The sequence below is a fragment of the Acanthaster planci genome, linkage group LG01 (assembly GCF_054643075.1).
Source record: "Acanthaster planci isolate LZ-2023a linkage group LG01, COTS_SCS, whole genome shotgun sequence".
Classification (NCBI taxonomy): Eukaryota; Metazoa; Echinodermata; class Asteroidea; order Valvatida; family Acanthasteridae; genus Acanthaster; species Acanthaster planci.
Window position 1 is genome coordinate 12,711,516 of NC_141777.1, and position 16,304 is coordinate 12,727,819.

General features: G+C 42.7%; 2 protein-coding genes and 2 pseudogenes across 3 annotated transcripts in view; 3 read left to right on the forward strand and 1 right to left on the reverse strand.

Moving 5' to 3' along the window:
- The window catches only part of LOC147800415 (low-density lipoprotein receptor-related protein 12-like), a 34,149-nt gene extending 25,619 nt beyond the window's left edge, over window positions 1-8,530 (reverse strand). The window contains exon 1 of the mRNA XM_087136061.1: window positions 8,004-8,530. The gene's annotated coding sequence lies outside the window, so the exon portion shown is untranslated. The remainder of the gene's footprint in view (window positions 1-8,003) is intronic.
- LOC147800416 (uncharacterized) lies at window positions 2,467-10,667 on the forward strand (annotated as a pseudogene). The gene is made up of 2 exons (XR_015425060.1): window positions 2,467-3,137; window positions 9,571-10,667. The product of XR_015425060.1 is annotated as an uncharacterized LOC147800416 (transcript).
- Window positions 10,668-11,549: 882 nt separating this feature from the next.
- Window positions 11,550-12,853, forward strand: LOC147800417 (uncharacterized; annotated as a pseudogene).
- Window positions 12,854-14,779: 1,926 nt separating this feature from the next.
- LOC147800418 (uncharacterized) lies at window positions 14,780-16,196 on the forward strand. The gene has a single exon (XM_087136091.1). The coding sequence runs from the start codon at window positions 14,780-14,782 to the stop codon at window positions 15,083-15,085; it is 306 nt and encodes a 101-aa protein (XP_086992217.1). The 3' UTR covers window positions 15,086-16,196.
- Window positions 16,197-16,304: the final 108 nt, after the last annotated feature.

The following is a 16,304-nucleotide window of genomic DNA, read 5'->3' on the forward strand; positions in this document are numbered from 1 at the left end:
CTTTCGAAAAAGATATGAAAATGGTCCCCGAGTTGACTTCCATTTAAAACATTAATATTTGGGGGAGTCGTAATGCCTATCCAACTCTCCTTCCCCCAGAGTCTATCAGTACAAGCGGGCAACTACCTGTATTTAATAGACTTATAATCTGTGACTCTGCGTCCGTATTCACAGCAAAGACGGGAAGATGAAGAAAAATATCATTTAAAGGGTGGCTACAATGAATCAATTTGTCGAATACAAACCTTTGCGTCTCACTTATTCTGATTTTCACGGGATATTTTACGGCCGTCTTGGTGTTTATGCTGATGAGATTTCCTTATTCATGAACAAAACTGTGACGTCATATTAGGAAGAAGTCTCAATGTTGCATTGGTTTGTAGAGAGGGTGTCCTGCATTCTTATAGATTTTCCTGGACCCAGTTTTCTCTCTCAGTGCTGTTTATGTGCATAGCGATAAGAAAGCACCAGTCCCTTTCTCAGAAATGTGGTACTTCTGGGATCACAATTTGAATAAAAACACCGTGCTCTGAACTATGTCTTTCCCAGATGACTAAAACGCCCTTAGCTGTTGGAAAAAATATGGATAATTTTGGTTGTATAAAAACATGCAATTTCAAAGCAGTTAACCACGTTGGAAAGTAAAACCGTTTTCATACAATGAAGAAAAATATAAAGTTGAAGAATAAGTGTGTCTTGAAAAATTCATTGCAGCGACATTGATGGTTTTGGCTTCAGGGCATGTCAAGTTTTGCGAGTATCTTCGTCGTCTGTTACAAAGCCACTGGTCGTTCTTTTCTCCGCCGTTGCTGTTGAAAATATAAATTTGACGAAACTGGCCATGACAAATTGCATTATCAAGCAACCGTTTCATGGAATATGAGCGACAGGCTGTTCACTTGCCCACGCGCTTCGAAGCCAACGACCCATTAACTTATTTTTTTTAAAAGAGCCGCTTTTTTTTTAAAAAATGGTTACTGACACTCCATTGCCGAGGAGCAGGTTAAGTGCATGGCCAACCTTTGGAGTTTGGAAGCTATACTCTCTGTGCATTGTCTGTTATTAAGGACGAGGGATAGTTCAATATCTCTTGACCCTTTGTCAAACAGTCAAACCGTATCGAATGCCTATTTCAACCTACGTGTATATATTCATGTGGATATGTAACTGTTCAGTCTTTGCACTTGAAATGTAGCTCAGAGATAAAGCGGGTTCGTTGTTGTTTCCTAGCAGATACGATGCAGGGATGAAATCAGATACTGAATGGCTGTAGAACTTAATTCTGGAAGTATACCTGAACATACAGTTTTAAGCTGAATGGCCGAACATTCATATTTATCCGTGGATGGTTTTAGAAGTTGAGACCTGTATACTGTGAATTTCTGCGTTGTGAGGTGAGCGAGGTCAAGATTGCAATCTGACATTTATAGGTATCGAAGTGTTTGTAAGTATAAAGCGGTCTGTTATTTCCAAATAGTTAATTTTTTTCTTCTTCACAACGTTGCGGTTGAATCTAGGGATAAGACTGTCTAGAGTGAATTTCATGGATGGGAATGCTATTCCACTCCAGTTGTTTCTTTTGGATACTCGTTCAATTCATTCGATCTTAATGTACCACCTAAGTGAAGTCAAATTGCATTCGTGGGAAATACGCCTGTAGCATTTGTAATCAAAATAATGGAAATTCCTGTTTATTTACAGCACGGTGACATCTTTGCTTTGAAGTTCAAGTACTTGTTCCTCCGTTAGGCAAAGGAGTTTTCGTGTCATTTCCTGTAGTCCTGTTTATGCGTATCAAAACCTCCACTCAAACCTGCTTCATTGGTACATGCCTGACCGAGTTCAGGTGCACTTGTGGTTACGTCCTGAGAATGCATGCTTCGGGTTTCCTCAGACTCGCTGTTTTGATCAAAACCAAACTGTACGGGGCGGGCTTCATAAAATGTTGAAAATGCGTAAGTTAGACAACTGTATTAGAGATCTATCCGGTTAATCCAAGTAAGCGAACCAACACACCGAGTACAGAATTGCGCCTTGATTGGTTTTCTGTGTAATATAAATCTATATTATTTTTATTATTAAAATACGAAATGTCTCCAACGTGCTGCTTCCAAAAAGGACTAAAAAAGAGACTCAGGCTGAGGGAGTGCCGTTGAAAGCCAACACATTTAAAGATGTGAAAATGGGGCTCTTCACATTTTAAAAAGTTTTCCAGTACAGATAAAAAAGAAGCAAAACAAAAATTGAAAATAAGGCTAACTGAAACACTGAAGTGTAATTTCAAGGATTTTAGTAATCCATTTATATTACATGTATCCCTTTAACAGATACCGCTTGGTTCTGTTTACCTGCATAATTCACAGTTAAGGCGCGCTCTGAACATGGAAACTGGTCAACGCGCGTGTGTTTTTGTTAGTCCTTGCAATGGCCTGTCCAGTATTGCACCGTGTACAATACATCTGTAGGTTTGCATATAAATAAATAACCCAGTCAATCAACTAAGTGATTCAGTCGTCAAGTACAAGCGCCTGACACATAACCCGACAGCGTTGATAAAAATGATCTGGGTGCATTATTTCCTCTCCAAACATGCCAAACGTCACCACGGGTTACCGTCTAAATACCCCCCCCCCTTTTATTCATTGCTGGGGTTTATTGAGGGAGCAGGCCATCAAAATGAAAATGATTGGGAGTATTGTGCCCTGTTTTGTTCAGCATTCTATCAGACACGTCAAGCGTGTAAGCTACGTTGGGTATCGCGAATAGTACCCGGTATGCATATCAACGTACACGTACTGTACCCATGACGGTGCTGATTGGATCACGGAGGAAGGAACATCTGTATCAACTCTGCAGTGGACAGATGCACGCAGACATGACAGGCCTAGTATGACAGACTGCACTTTTTACCTTGGTTTGCGGCTGATATGCTAGTGCAGGAAGGGTGTGCGTTCAACAGTTTCACTATCCAAAATCTCCATATTTACCGAACAGAACACACCGGGGCCTCTGAGGACGAAGTGTGCGGGACGGTTTCTAAACCTCGCGGGTGATAGGGATCTAACAGACACGCATCGCCATGGAAACGTCATCGGACGGAGGCACAAATGCCATAAATGCAACTTCGAAACCTAGAAGTGAGCACTTTGTAATTGTTTAACACCGAATTGAGAGGTTGACGTGGACCGTTTTGAATTTTTTTACCGGACACGGTTGAAAACTGGAATCTCCGGCATGTGTCATCTCATGTTCGTTTGAACAAGACAAGGCTGAAAGGTTCTTGTTCTGATTGAAGAAACTGGGGGAGACGTGAGGTTTCGATTAAAGGAGCCGAAATTAGTATTTTTCGAGGGAAGAGTAATTAATCTGAACTTAATGTCCAGTCATGCGTAGGCCTAAGGCTTGGTCTGGCGCACGTCATCTTCCTTAGATATGAATCTGGGACGTTCGTCCCAAATCTGGGTGAAAGAGGTAGAAGTCGTTTTGAAAAGCCGATTTACGAAGTAAGCGATTTACATATCTGTAATGTTTTAGTTCATATTGATTGAATGCAGAAGTGCTTGCTGTTGCCGCCCACCGCGCACACACCCATTCACACAACGCCCCCATACCCTACATTATGTGGACTTCTTTTGTGCAGAGGTCCACACTGTGTATGCCACGCCTGCACATCTTTGCATACATTCTGTTGTGGACATTCCGTGTTTTCGTATAGTGTATAGTGAAGAAACTATGGTGAACGAACTCGTTTTGACTTTTGAACACTACGTTTGAAATGGATTTTTATTGAGTTTACCCTTACACCGGAGTAGGCCTATATTCATTAACACTGCACGGTGTATACTCAGTGCTTCTCTGACAGCTTATGTAAAAAAGTCACAATTTCCTGCTTGCTGGTACGGATGTCTTCACCACTTGATCACCGACCTTTTTTGTTGGATTTTTGTTGACAGTTTCCTTGAATGTTCCTTCCCATACCCAGTAATGCTCTAAACCTCTTCAGAGAGAGTGGAACTTCGTGTGAAAGAGGCGGAGTCCACTCATTTTCACTTCCTGCGTTTTGTCTCCCACATGCACATTAATTAAGTGGTACACATGTTACGGCAGATGTAACAATCAGCCAATAATGTAATACCGGCTGATAATGTAATAACAATCGGCCGATAATATAATAACCTAAAACTGGCCTATAACGTAATAACATGGAGGGTGATAATGTAATAACCATGGATTTGCTTGTTTCGTAGAAGGCTTTGGGGACTTAAGTTTACTTCGAATTTTCCTTGAATATCCTTCCTTATTGCTTTTGAAGTGACAATTTTTTTTCATTTTTTTTGGTCAAATTATAACTGAATAGAAATAATCTTTTCCCAAGGTATATAAAACACTCAGATGAATTATGGTGGCTCATTACATAAATGTTGTTTTTAGTGTTTAGGTGATTTCTATTAACAGCACAGTCACCCATTGGGCTTGATAAGCATTGAATGTGCAAACTTCCAAACTCTATGCATCTATCCCCTTAAGTACATGTCCCACTGGGTTGAGATTTTGCAAATACATGTAGCTAGAAAGGGAAGTGTTGAGGAAGAAAACTGACATCATGTCATGATGACGTCATCAGTTGACAAATCGCGTGACATGAAAGGTGCTCCCTTTAGTTAAAGCCCCATATATTTTCTAAAAACGTGTCAAGTTGGGTAAAGACTTTGCAGACATCACAAAAGGGATATGCTATAGACGAAAATTGACCTCATGTCACGATGACGTTATCAGTATGTCGGGTGACATTAGGGGTGCACCCTTGCAAAAAGGCCCTAAATATGTCCGCCAAGCTCATTAATAAAAGTTATACACTCAAAGTATTCTATGTTAGAGAGTCCTGAGAGCCATGAAATTGAGGAGTTGGAGAAATATGACACTGGCCCCCTTGCCCGGACTCAGAGCTTCAAATCCTGAGTAACTTGGATGCAGTTGGGTCCGAAAATGGCACTATTGGCCGTTTTGCAGAGGGATGGTTTTTCAAATAGCTACTTTTCTGGGCAGGGACATTTTCTTCATTTTAGGGGTGGTCTGCTTCTGGTGAAAATTTCTCAAAAATTCCCTCCGCCCCTAAAGTGGAAAAAAAACCATATCAAAATGAACCCAGATGGCCCCAAAAATAACATGCATGCGTAAATGAGGGAATTCTTCTCTCAATTGGACGTGGAAAGGACAAAATTGAGTGCCCTCAGGATGCCCAAGACATGCACAGCAGTCGTGCATTCCCATTGAAAAAACTGGGAAACACCATAGCCACACCCCTACACCTTAAGCCCTGTGGTTTCTCAGAGGAACAGTACTTTTCAATTTTTTTTGCAGAAAATTACTTTCCAGATCATTCTGCTTCCACTGATTGGACTCTCATGCCAAAATATGAAAGTTGCCTGCTGTTAAAGGGTGCACCCTTGCAAAAAGGCCCTAAATATGTCCGCCGAGCTCATTAATAAAAGTTATACACTCAAAATATTCTATATTAGAGAGTCCTGAGAGCCATGAAATTGGGGAATTGGAGAAATATGGCACTGAACCCCTGGCCCGGACTCTGGGCTTCAAATTCTGAGTAATTTGGATGCAGTTGGGTCCGAAAATGCCACTATTTGGCCGTTTTGCAGAGGGATGGTTTTTCAAAATGGTTACTTTTCTGGGCAGGGACATTTTCTTCATTTTAGGGGTGGTCTGCTTCTGGTGAAAATTTCTCAAAAATTCATTGGTCAACCCCCCGAAAATTGAAAGGAAAATGAAAGGGGACATGTCGATCATCGTATTTCTGTGCAGCCTGGACACTTGTGAGAGTTGTGAGTATTTTTAAAATTATTGCAAAGTGTGGGGATTTATCATTGCAGTCTATGGGAATTTATTTGTAGCGGTGCGCCCTTGAAGATGTATCTCTTAAAGCCCTGCATCTTCTGAAGTATGTCATGTCCGACTGGCTTGACTCTTTGCGGGTAGTGCGAAACTGTTGTGTTGTATACGAACATTAGCTCAATTTAATGAGGAGCTCATCACGTCAGAATGAATATAATACTCCCTAAGAAGCAAGCCAGAGTGTCCCCCAGCAGGTCAGCATCCAAACTCTCAGTTCAGCAGTATTACTGTGATTCCTACCCTCTAACCTCGAAAATAGATGAAAGTGAAAAATATCCTTGTACAAACCTGTCAAAATCTCATCCTGGCTCAAGCTACTCCTTTTCCACCTTATTATGTTCTTCATCGTTCTCATGTACACATAGCTTGTTTTTTGAGCTTTCTATAGTTTCTTTAGTATAGGGCCTAAGAGGGATCTGCAGTGTAAACTCGAAGAAAACCAAAGTCCCCCAAAGCTTTCTAAGAAATTAGCAAATCTACAGTTATTACATTATCGGTCCCCGTGTTATCACATTATCGGCCGGTATTACATTATTGACCGATTGTAACATTATTGGCCGTAACAACATATGCACACTACATTTCTCCACACGGGTCCTTTGGAATAAAAGGGGGGAAGTGCCGACTGGAGCGTTTTGCCGTCAAAACTCCGTATGGTTTATTATGCCAACTCAGGCCGCGCAGTCACAAATCGATTCTGCTTCCCGGCGGGTTGTTGGGACGATGTCAGTTGCAAATGATGCATTTATCAAAACGTGAAAGGAATCTCTCCGTGACTCCTAATTGTTTCGTACATTTTTACAACAGCGCTTCGTTAAACGAGATGTTTTGATAGTGTTGTTATAAAACGCACAACGTACAACGTATCCCGCAGCGCTTCTGTGATGTATGCTTCATGTCGTAAGCCTAGTTTTGTCCTGCCTCTACCAACAGCATGTAAACATGTGTTTCAAGACCACTCTGTAAGCTGCTGTAGAAGACAGTGACAAGTGCCTCAAACACTCTGGAAAAATACAAAGAAGTTTCGCTAGTTTTGAAAGCACAAATCAAACTAGAAGAGCTAATTTCTTAATCTTTCGTTTTCTTTTGAATTTTAGAGCAGGCTTGGCTGACGACCTATAAAGATATTTCTACCCCCCATGCAAACTGGATGATCTTTCTAGAAAAAAAGGCGTGAAGCCCATCACCATTTCGAAAATCAATGCCCACTCTCCAGTGCGAAATGGAATCAAAAGGAGTGCCCCAATTTATTTCGGGAATACAAACTGGCAATCCATTTGCAAACCATTTGCAAAGCATTAACAAACCACGCAGTTCAAATGCCACAAAATGTTCTAATATGCAAATCAGGCAGTTTTCGGTCTGTTTTAAGGCCTGCATGGTAATGTATTATTATTGTTCTGTTCACACGCGGCACATATACCATTCATTCCCCGCAGGAAGTTGCTAGTTAAAATGCAGGTTAACCCATGCTTGAAATCTTTGCCTGGCAAAGATACAGAAGTTGAGTTTGAAATCAGTGAACCATCTCCAGCACTGAATAGCAGTTCTTGTTCAAGAAACGCAGACGTTGACATCTCAAAGATGGAAGACAAAGATCGAGGGAACAATTTTGATCTGCAATGGCTGTCTGAAAGGGTTGAACATCGGATCTCTGGCGCAGTTTTGAAGTTGCTTTTTAAAGCTTCACAAATCACAATATTGATTCGTTTTTAAACTTTAAACCAGTTTACTGGTTTATTTTTTGAAAATGCAACACAATGGGGAAAAATATTACATCATCAGTGACTGTGACTGCTTCTTGTGACATGAGTCAGGTCAAGCGTTATACTGGCGGCTTTGCAACAGCACGTCCAGGAGAATATAGCCTTGGTCAAGGCGTTTGTCAGTCGTCGCAGCGCAGCGCGCATTAGCTGCTCGCTGACCTAGTACGTACCGCGTACGTACATGTAAAAAAACTCAAAACTTTACAAAACCAAGAGTTCCATCGAAGTTTTCATCTCAATACTCCATTTGTTCGAAAACATCAAAAATAGTACAATCAAGATACAAGGTAAGAAAGTCCTGAGAATTTATAATCTACAAATTCAACTCACCAAGTTTACAGCAAACCAAAGCTGAAGGCAGAAGTTGCATAGTACAAAGAGAGGTTAAGGTGGATGCTGTGGTCTCTCCTGCTGCCGGTCCGCATCTGACTATATCTAAGGAACTCACATGCATCAGGTCTTGTGCAATAGGGCATGACAGGATATTTACTCTATGGATTATTTTGGAAAGGGGGGGAAACCACTCCTAGCAAATTCAGGGCAAGGTAACAAGAAATTAAATGTTAAAACCAGGGGGGCAACTCCTATACACAAGCAGGTAAAGCAAAAACAACTAAGTGAAAAGAGTCCCCTCTACACATGTATAAAATGAAATTCAAACAAATCATTCCTTAAACTTCGACCTTTGGATTGTATGTTGTTTCAGGTGAATAAAATGCATATCAAGTACAAGTCAATTGCATTTCAGATGCCATCTGCTAAACCGATAGAGTGAAAAGCCTCTTTACTAACAACAAATGTACATCCTTGATTGTACGCAGCATAAATTAAATTAAATGGTGTAACACGAGCGTTGTAATGAAATATACAGAGATAGTAGTGATTTATCACTACTTTATTATTATTATTAATTAATTAATTACTCATAAATCATGTCTCGCGAATGAAGAGGTAAATCCTCCATCGCATGTGGTGACCAAACTCTTCCTGCTAAACGATTAATATTTTAAGAACAGCGATACAAGAGAGCAGAGCACGGCCCATTGCAGGAGTTGCCTCTTCCGTTTTACAAATCGTCATCCACTCTTCTGCTTTCTGTCGTGTGTGCTGTCCTCTCTGTGAGTTTTATTGTAATAATCTTAGAGTGTGTTTGATAAATGGCGTATTTCACGAGGAGATTGGGGTTTATCTCTATGCAATTTTAACAGGGTGTACCAAAGGGTCATTCTCTAGATTTGTAGAGTGAAAAGTTTAGAAACGACAAATGAAAGAGGAAGCTAGGAATTAATACAAAAAAGCCAACGTCATGGAATAACAGGTAGAGCATACTAGACAAAACGGCGCAGGCAACTACTGCATGCACCGACATGCACACAGACGACAGCGCCCCCAGCGTTAGAGCCCCCCCCCCCATTACATACACATACACATTTCGGGGGAAATTTCCAAGGTTGGCAAGTTTTAGGATTATTGCCACCACCTCCCAAAATCAGATCTATGCCCCTTCTTGTGTTGTAAGGGCTAGGAGAAATCTGTCACTGGATGGTAAAGTTGAAATTGAGACTGAAAGTTAAAAAAGGTGAAGACCATTATGTGATTTCCAAAGCCATTATTTCTTTATACGTGTAACTCTTTTTTTTCATTTGGAGCTCGAGTATAGATCTTGCGGTATATCCAACCCATATCCTGCAGGCTTCCCAAATACACACATGTACATATATACGGTACTTATGCATCTGTCGCCATTATTCGAATTATACTCATCATTACGTGTTTTTCAAGAGATTGTGCAGGATAAAAGAGGATCCAATTTGTTGAAGGTTGGCATCACATGACCGAAACATTCAATTTTGTGAGCACCGATATGAAACAAGATTGTTCTCTTTTCACATTACAGGAACTTATCTGGATCCTCTCAAGGCCTGCGCGCTTAGTGGTGAAAGCGGCGTGAACATCGGCAAATCAGAGTCGGCCACGTACAGCAAGTACATGAACATTGTGCGTCAGACCAGACTGCGTCACGTGTCTCCGTGCTGAACGACGTGGAGCGTAGCCGGCTGAGCAACGTCATGCGGTGCATCGACGGGGAGCGGGCCTACAGCACCGCCGTCATGGACCGCCAGAAGAGACAGTTCAAGAAGTCACTGGAGAGCTTGGACCGGCACCGAAGTGGTTTGCTGCGCCACATTGCTGAGGTCGTCACTAGGCCTGCAAATCTGCGGGCCAAGCAGAGCTTGCCTCTGACTCGCAGACAGCAGAGGTGTATGGGACGAGGTTACAAAGTCTGACGATCCATCAGCCGCCAATTCAGCACCCTATAGCTTTCCAAAAAAACGAAGGAACGGACAGAGCGGGGTGCAGCGGATCCGCCAGGGAACTCCCCGCTGTCAAATCGCTCTCAAGGACCCCTTATGCACTGCAAATTCGCGGTGAGGGGACTGGGGCAGAACCCACCGATGAGACGGAAAAAGACAAAGGGGAGAATGTGCCCATATTTTACACAGGACTCGGTCCAGAAAAACTACAAGAAGAAGTCCGCATGGTTAATACAAACGAAGATGCGAAAAAGGCCAAGATAGTTACTGACTGATTGAGGGGCAGCTCCAGTTTTTGCTTTTAGTTAAATTTGAAAGTGTGAATAAATATAAATTTCAAATTTCTGGCATTAACTTTCTTAGTAAAATAACAGTCTGGCATTGATTGGCAGTGCCGCTTTTTATTGTGGCATTGTCTGCTCGCTGTGGATCCATTCTATCTTTTTATGCAGCAATATGTACGCTTTCTTTCCGAATCCCATCCGTTTAACCGTACTTTCCAACCGCTAATTCATTTCATTAGTGGTAATGTACATGTTTAGGTTTAAAGTCTGGTTTCCATATGGTCGTTTGTAACATAGACGGTCCCCAAGACATGAAGACGCAGACACGAACGGAAGAAACGGTGCATGTTATTACATGTACACTCAAAATTGAAATAAAATGGCGTCTGAAACTCCATGATTCTTTGCGGAAAATGTGCTTATAGATTGACAGTACCGCCTGATGATGCCAAACCTGTACTCCAGTTTCATGCATTTCATTGATGGTCAGCTATTTAGTTGATCATAAGGTTGTAATGTTTAAGCACCGAGGAGAAAATGGGCAAAATTCGTGAAACAAAGGAAGAGGGACATCGTTGTATGCCGGTCATGTCAGCAGGCGTGTTTGTATGGGAATACCACGGCAACTCGACACAGACAGTATGGCAAAGTTGAGCCTAGCTAAACTTTGCCGATCAGGTGAATAGAATGCATACCAAGTACAAGTCAATTGCATTTCAGACGCCATCTGCTAAACCGTTAGAGTGAAAAGCCTCTTTAGTAACAACAAATGTACACCCTTGATTGTACGCAGCATAAATAAATCAAATGGTGTAACACGAGCGTTTTAATGAAATATACAGAGATAGTAGTGATAAATCACAACTTTATTATTATTATTAATTAGTTAATTAATCATAAATCATGTCTTGCGAATGAAGAGGCAAATCCTCCATCGCATGTGGTGACCAAACTCTTCCAGCTAAACGATTAACATTTTAAGAACAGCGATACAAGAGAGCAGAGCACGTCCCATTGCAGGAGTCGCCTCTTGCGTTTTACAATTCGTCATCCACCCTTCTGCGTTCTGTCGTGTGTGCTGTTGTCTCTGTGAGTTTTATTGCAATAATCTTAACGTGTGTTTGATGAATGGCGTATTTCACGAGGAGATTTGGGTTTATCTCTATGCCATTTTGACAGGGTGTACCAAAGGGTCATTCTCTAGATTGGTAGAGTGAAAATTTAAGAAACGACAAATGAAAGAGGAAGCTAGGAATTAATACAAAAAAGCCAACCTCATGGAAAATAACAGGTAGAGCAACTAGACAAAACGGCGCAGGCAACTACCGCATACAGCGACATGCACACAGACGACAGCGCCCCCAGCGTTAGAGCCCCCCCCCCCATTACATACACATACACAATTCGGGGGAAATTTCCAAGGTTGGCAAGTTTTAGGATTATTGCCACCACCTCCCAAACTCAGATTTATGCCCCTGCTTGTGTTGTAAGGGCTAGAGGAAATCTGTCACTGGCTGGTAAAGTTGAAATTGAGGCTGAAAGTTAAAAAAGGTGAAGACCACATATGTGATTTCCAAAGCCATTATTTCTTTATACCTGTAACTGTTTTTTTTATTTGGAGCTCGAGTATAGATCTTGCGGTATATCCGACCCATATCCTGCAGGCTTCCCAAATACATACATGTACATATATACGGTACTTATGCATCTGTCGCCATTATTCGGTTTATACTCATCATTACGTGTTTTTCAAGAGATTGTGCAGGGTAAAAGGGGATCCAATTTGTTGAAGGTTGGCATCACATGACCGAAACATTCAATTTTGTGAGCACCGATATGAAACTAGATTGTTCTCTTTTCACATTACAGGAACTTATCTGGATCCTCTCAAGGCCTGCGCGCTTAGTGGTGAAAGCGGCGTGAACATCGGCAAATCAGAGTCGGCCACGTACAGCAAGTACATGAACATTGTGCGTCAGACCAGACTGCGTCACGTGTCTCCGTGCTGAACGACGTGGAGCACAGCCGGCTGAGCAACGTCATGCGGCGCATCGACGGGGAGCGGGCCTACAGCACCGCCGTCATGGACCGCCAAAAGAGACAGTTCAAGAAGTCACTGGAGAGCTAGGACCGGCACCGAAGTGGTTTGCTGCGCCACATCGATGAGGTCGTCACTACGCCTGCGCATCTGCGGGCCAAGCAGAGCTTGCCCCTGACTCGCCGACAGCAGCAACTCCAATCGGTCAGAGGTGTAAGAGACCAGGTCACAAAGCCGACTAACGATCCATCAGCCGCCAATTCAGCACCCGATAGCTTGCCAAAAAACGAAGGGACGGACCAGGTGGGGTGCAGCGGATCCGCCACGGAACTCCCCGCTGTCAAATCGCTCTCAAGGACCCCTTATGCACTGCGAATTCGCGGTGAGGGGACTGGGGCAGAACCCAGCGAAGAGACGGGGGAAGCCAAAGGGGAGAATGTGCCCATATTTTACACAAGACTCGGTCCAGAGAAACTGCAAGAAGAAGTCCGCATGGTTAATACAAAGGAAGATGCATAAAAGGCCAAAATAGTTACTGACTAATTGAGGGCCAGCTCCAGTTTTTGCTTTTAGTTATATTTGAAAGTGTGAAAAAATATAAACTTCTAATTTGTAGCATTAACTTTCCTAGTAAAATAACAATCTGGCATTAATTGGCAGGGCCGCTTTTTATTCTGGCATTGTCTTTTCGCTGTGGATCCATTCTATCTTTTTATGCAGCAATATGTACGCTTTCTTTCCGAATCCCATCCGTTTAACCGTACTTTCCAACCGCTAGTTCATTTCAGTAGTGGTAATGTACATGTTTAGGTTTAAAGTCTGGTTTCCATATGGTCGTTTGTAACGTAGACGGTCCCCAAGACATGAAGACGCAGACACAAACGGAAGAGACGGTGCATGTCATTACATGTACACCCAAAACTTGAAACAAAATGGCGTCTGAAACTCCATGATTCTTTGCGGAAAATGTGCTCATAGATTGACAGTACGGCCTCATGAAGCCAAACCTGTACTCCAGTTTCATGCATTTCATTGATGGTCAGCTATTTAGTTGATCATAAGGGTGTGATATTTAAGCACCGAGGAGAAAATGGGCAAAATTCGTGAAACAAAGGAAAAGGGACATCGTTGTATGCCGGTCATGTCAGCAGGCGTGTTTGTATGGGAATACCACGGCAACTCGACGCAGACAGTCGGCAAAGTTGAGCCTAGCTGAACTTTGCCGAACAGGTGAATAGAATACATACCCAGTACAAGTCAATTGCATTTCAGACGCCATCTGCTAAAGCGTTAGAGTGAAAAGCCTCTTTAGTAACAATAAATGTACGTCCTTGATTGTACGCAGCATAAATAGATTAAATGGTGTAACAGGAGCGTTGTGATGAGATATGCAGAGACATTAGTGAATTGATCATAAATCATGTCTCGGGAATGAAGAGGCAAATCCTCCATCGCATGTGGTGACCAAACTCTTCCAGCTAAACGATTAACATTTTAAGAACAGCGATACAAGAGAGCAGAGCACGGCCCATTGCAGGAGTCGCCTCTTGCGTTTTACAAATCGTCATCCACCCTTCTGCTTTCTGTCGTGTGTGCTGTCGTCTCTGTGAGTTTTACTGTAATAATCTTAACGTGTGTTTGATGAATGGCGTATTTCACGAGGAGATTGGGGTTTATCTCTATGCAATTTTGACAGGGTGTACCAAAGGGTCATTCTCTAGATTTGTAGAGTGAAAATTTTAGAAACGAAGAATGAAAGAGGAAGCTAGGAATTAATACGAAAATGCCAACGTCATGGAAAATAACAGGTAGAGCATAATTGACAAAACGGCGCAGGCAACTACTGCATACACCGACATGCACACAGACGACAGCGCCCCCAGCGTTAGAGCCCCCCCCATTACATACACATTTCCGGGGAAATTTCCACGGTTGGCAAGTTTCAGGATTATTGCCACCACCTCCCAAACTCAGATTTATGCCCCTGCTTGTGTTGTAAGGGCTAGGAGAAATCTGTTACTGGATGGTAAAGTTGAATTTGAGACTGAAAGTTAAAAAAGGTGAAGACCACATATGTGATTTGCAAAGCCATTATTTCTTTATACCTGTAACTCTTTTTTCATTTGGAGCTCGAGTATAGATCTTGCGGTATATCCGACCCATATCCTGCAGGCTTCCCAAATACACACATGTACATATATGCGGTACTCAAGCTTCTGTCGCTATTATTCGAATTAAACTCATTGTTACGTGTTTTTCAAGAGATTGTGCAGGGCAAAAGAGGATCCAATTTGTTGAAGGTTGGCATCACATGATCGAAACATTCAATTTTGTGAGCACCGATATGAAACTAGACTGTTCTCTTTTCACATTACAGGAACTTATCTGGATCCTCTGAAGGCCTGCGCGCTTAGTGGTGAAAGCGGCGTGAACATCGGCAAATCAGAGTCGGCCACGTACAGCAAGTACATGAACATTGTGCGTCAGACCAGACGCACTGCGTCACGTGTCTCCGTGCTGAACGACGTGGAGCGCAGCCGGCTGAGCAACGTCATGCGGCGCATCGACGGGGAGCAGGCCTACAGCACCGCCGTCATGGACCGCCAGAAGAGACAGTTCAAGAAGTCACTGGAGAGCCTGGACCGGCACCGAAGTGGTTTGCTGCTCCTCATCGATGAGGTCGTCACTACGCCTGCGCATCTGCGGGCCAAGCAGAGCTTGCCTCTGACTCACAGACAGCAGAGGTGTATGAGACGAGGTCACAAAGCCGACTAACGATCCATCAGCCGCCAATTCAGCACCCGATAGCTTTCCAAAAAGGAAGGAACGGACCAAGCGGGGTGCAGCGGATCCGCCACGGAACTCCCCGCTGTCAAATCGCTCTCACGGACCCTTATGCACTGCGAATTCGCGGTGAGGGGACTGGGGCAGAACCCAGCGATGAGACGGGGGAAGCCAAAGGGGAGAATGTGCCCATATTTTACACAAGACTCGGTCCAGAGAAACTACAAGAAGAAATCCGCATGGTTAATACAAATGAAGATGCGAAAAAGGCCAAGATAGTTACTGACTAATTGAGGGGCAGCTCCAGTTTTTGCTTTTAGTTATATTTGAAAGTGTGAATAAATATAAATTTCAAATTTCTAGCATTAACTTTCCTAGTAAAATAACAGTCTGGCATTGATTGGCAGGGCCGCTTTTTATTCTGGCATTGTCTTTTCGCTGTGGATCCATTCTATCTTTTTATGCAGCAATATGTACGCTTTCTTTCCGAATCCCATCCGTTTAACCGTACTTTCCAACCGCTAATTCATTTCATTAGTGGTAATGTACATGTTTAGGTTTAAAGTCTGGTTTCCATATGGTCGTTTGTAACGTAGACGGTCCCCAAGACACGAAGACGCAGACACAAACGGAAGAGACGGTGCATGTCATTACATGTACACCCAAAACATGGAACAAAATGGCGTCTGAAACTCCATGATTCTTTGCGGAAAATGTGCTCATAGATTGACAGTACGGCCTCATGAAACCAAACCTGTACTCCAGTTTCATGCATTTCATTGATGGTCAGCTATTTAGTTGATCATAAGGGTGTGATATTTAAGCACCGAGGAGAAAATGGGCAAAATTCGTGAAACAAAGGAAAAGGGACATCGTTGTATGCCGGTCATGTCAGCAGGCGTGTTTGTATGGGAATACCACGGCAACTCGACGCAGACAGTCGGCAAAGTTGAGCCTAGCTGAACTTTGCCGAACAGGTGAATAGAATACATACCAAGTACAAGTCAATTGCATTTCAGACGACATCTGCTAAACCGTTAGAGTGAAAAGCCTCTTTAGTAACAATAAATGTACATCCTTGATTGTACGCAGCATAAATAGATTTAATGGTGTAACAGGAGCGTTGTGATGAGATATGCAGAGACATTAGTGAATTGATCATAAATCATGTCTCGGGAATGAAGAGGCAAATCCTCCATCGCATGTGGTG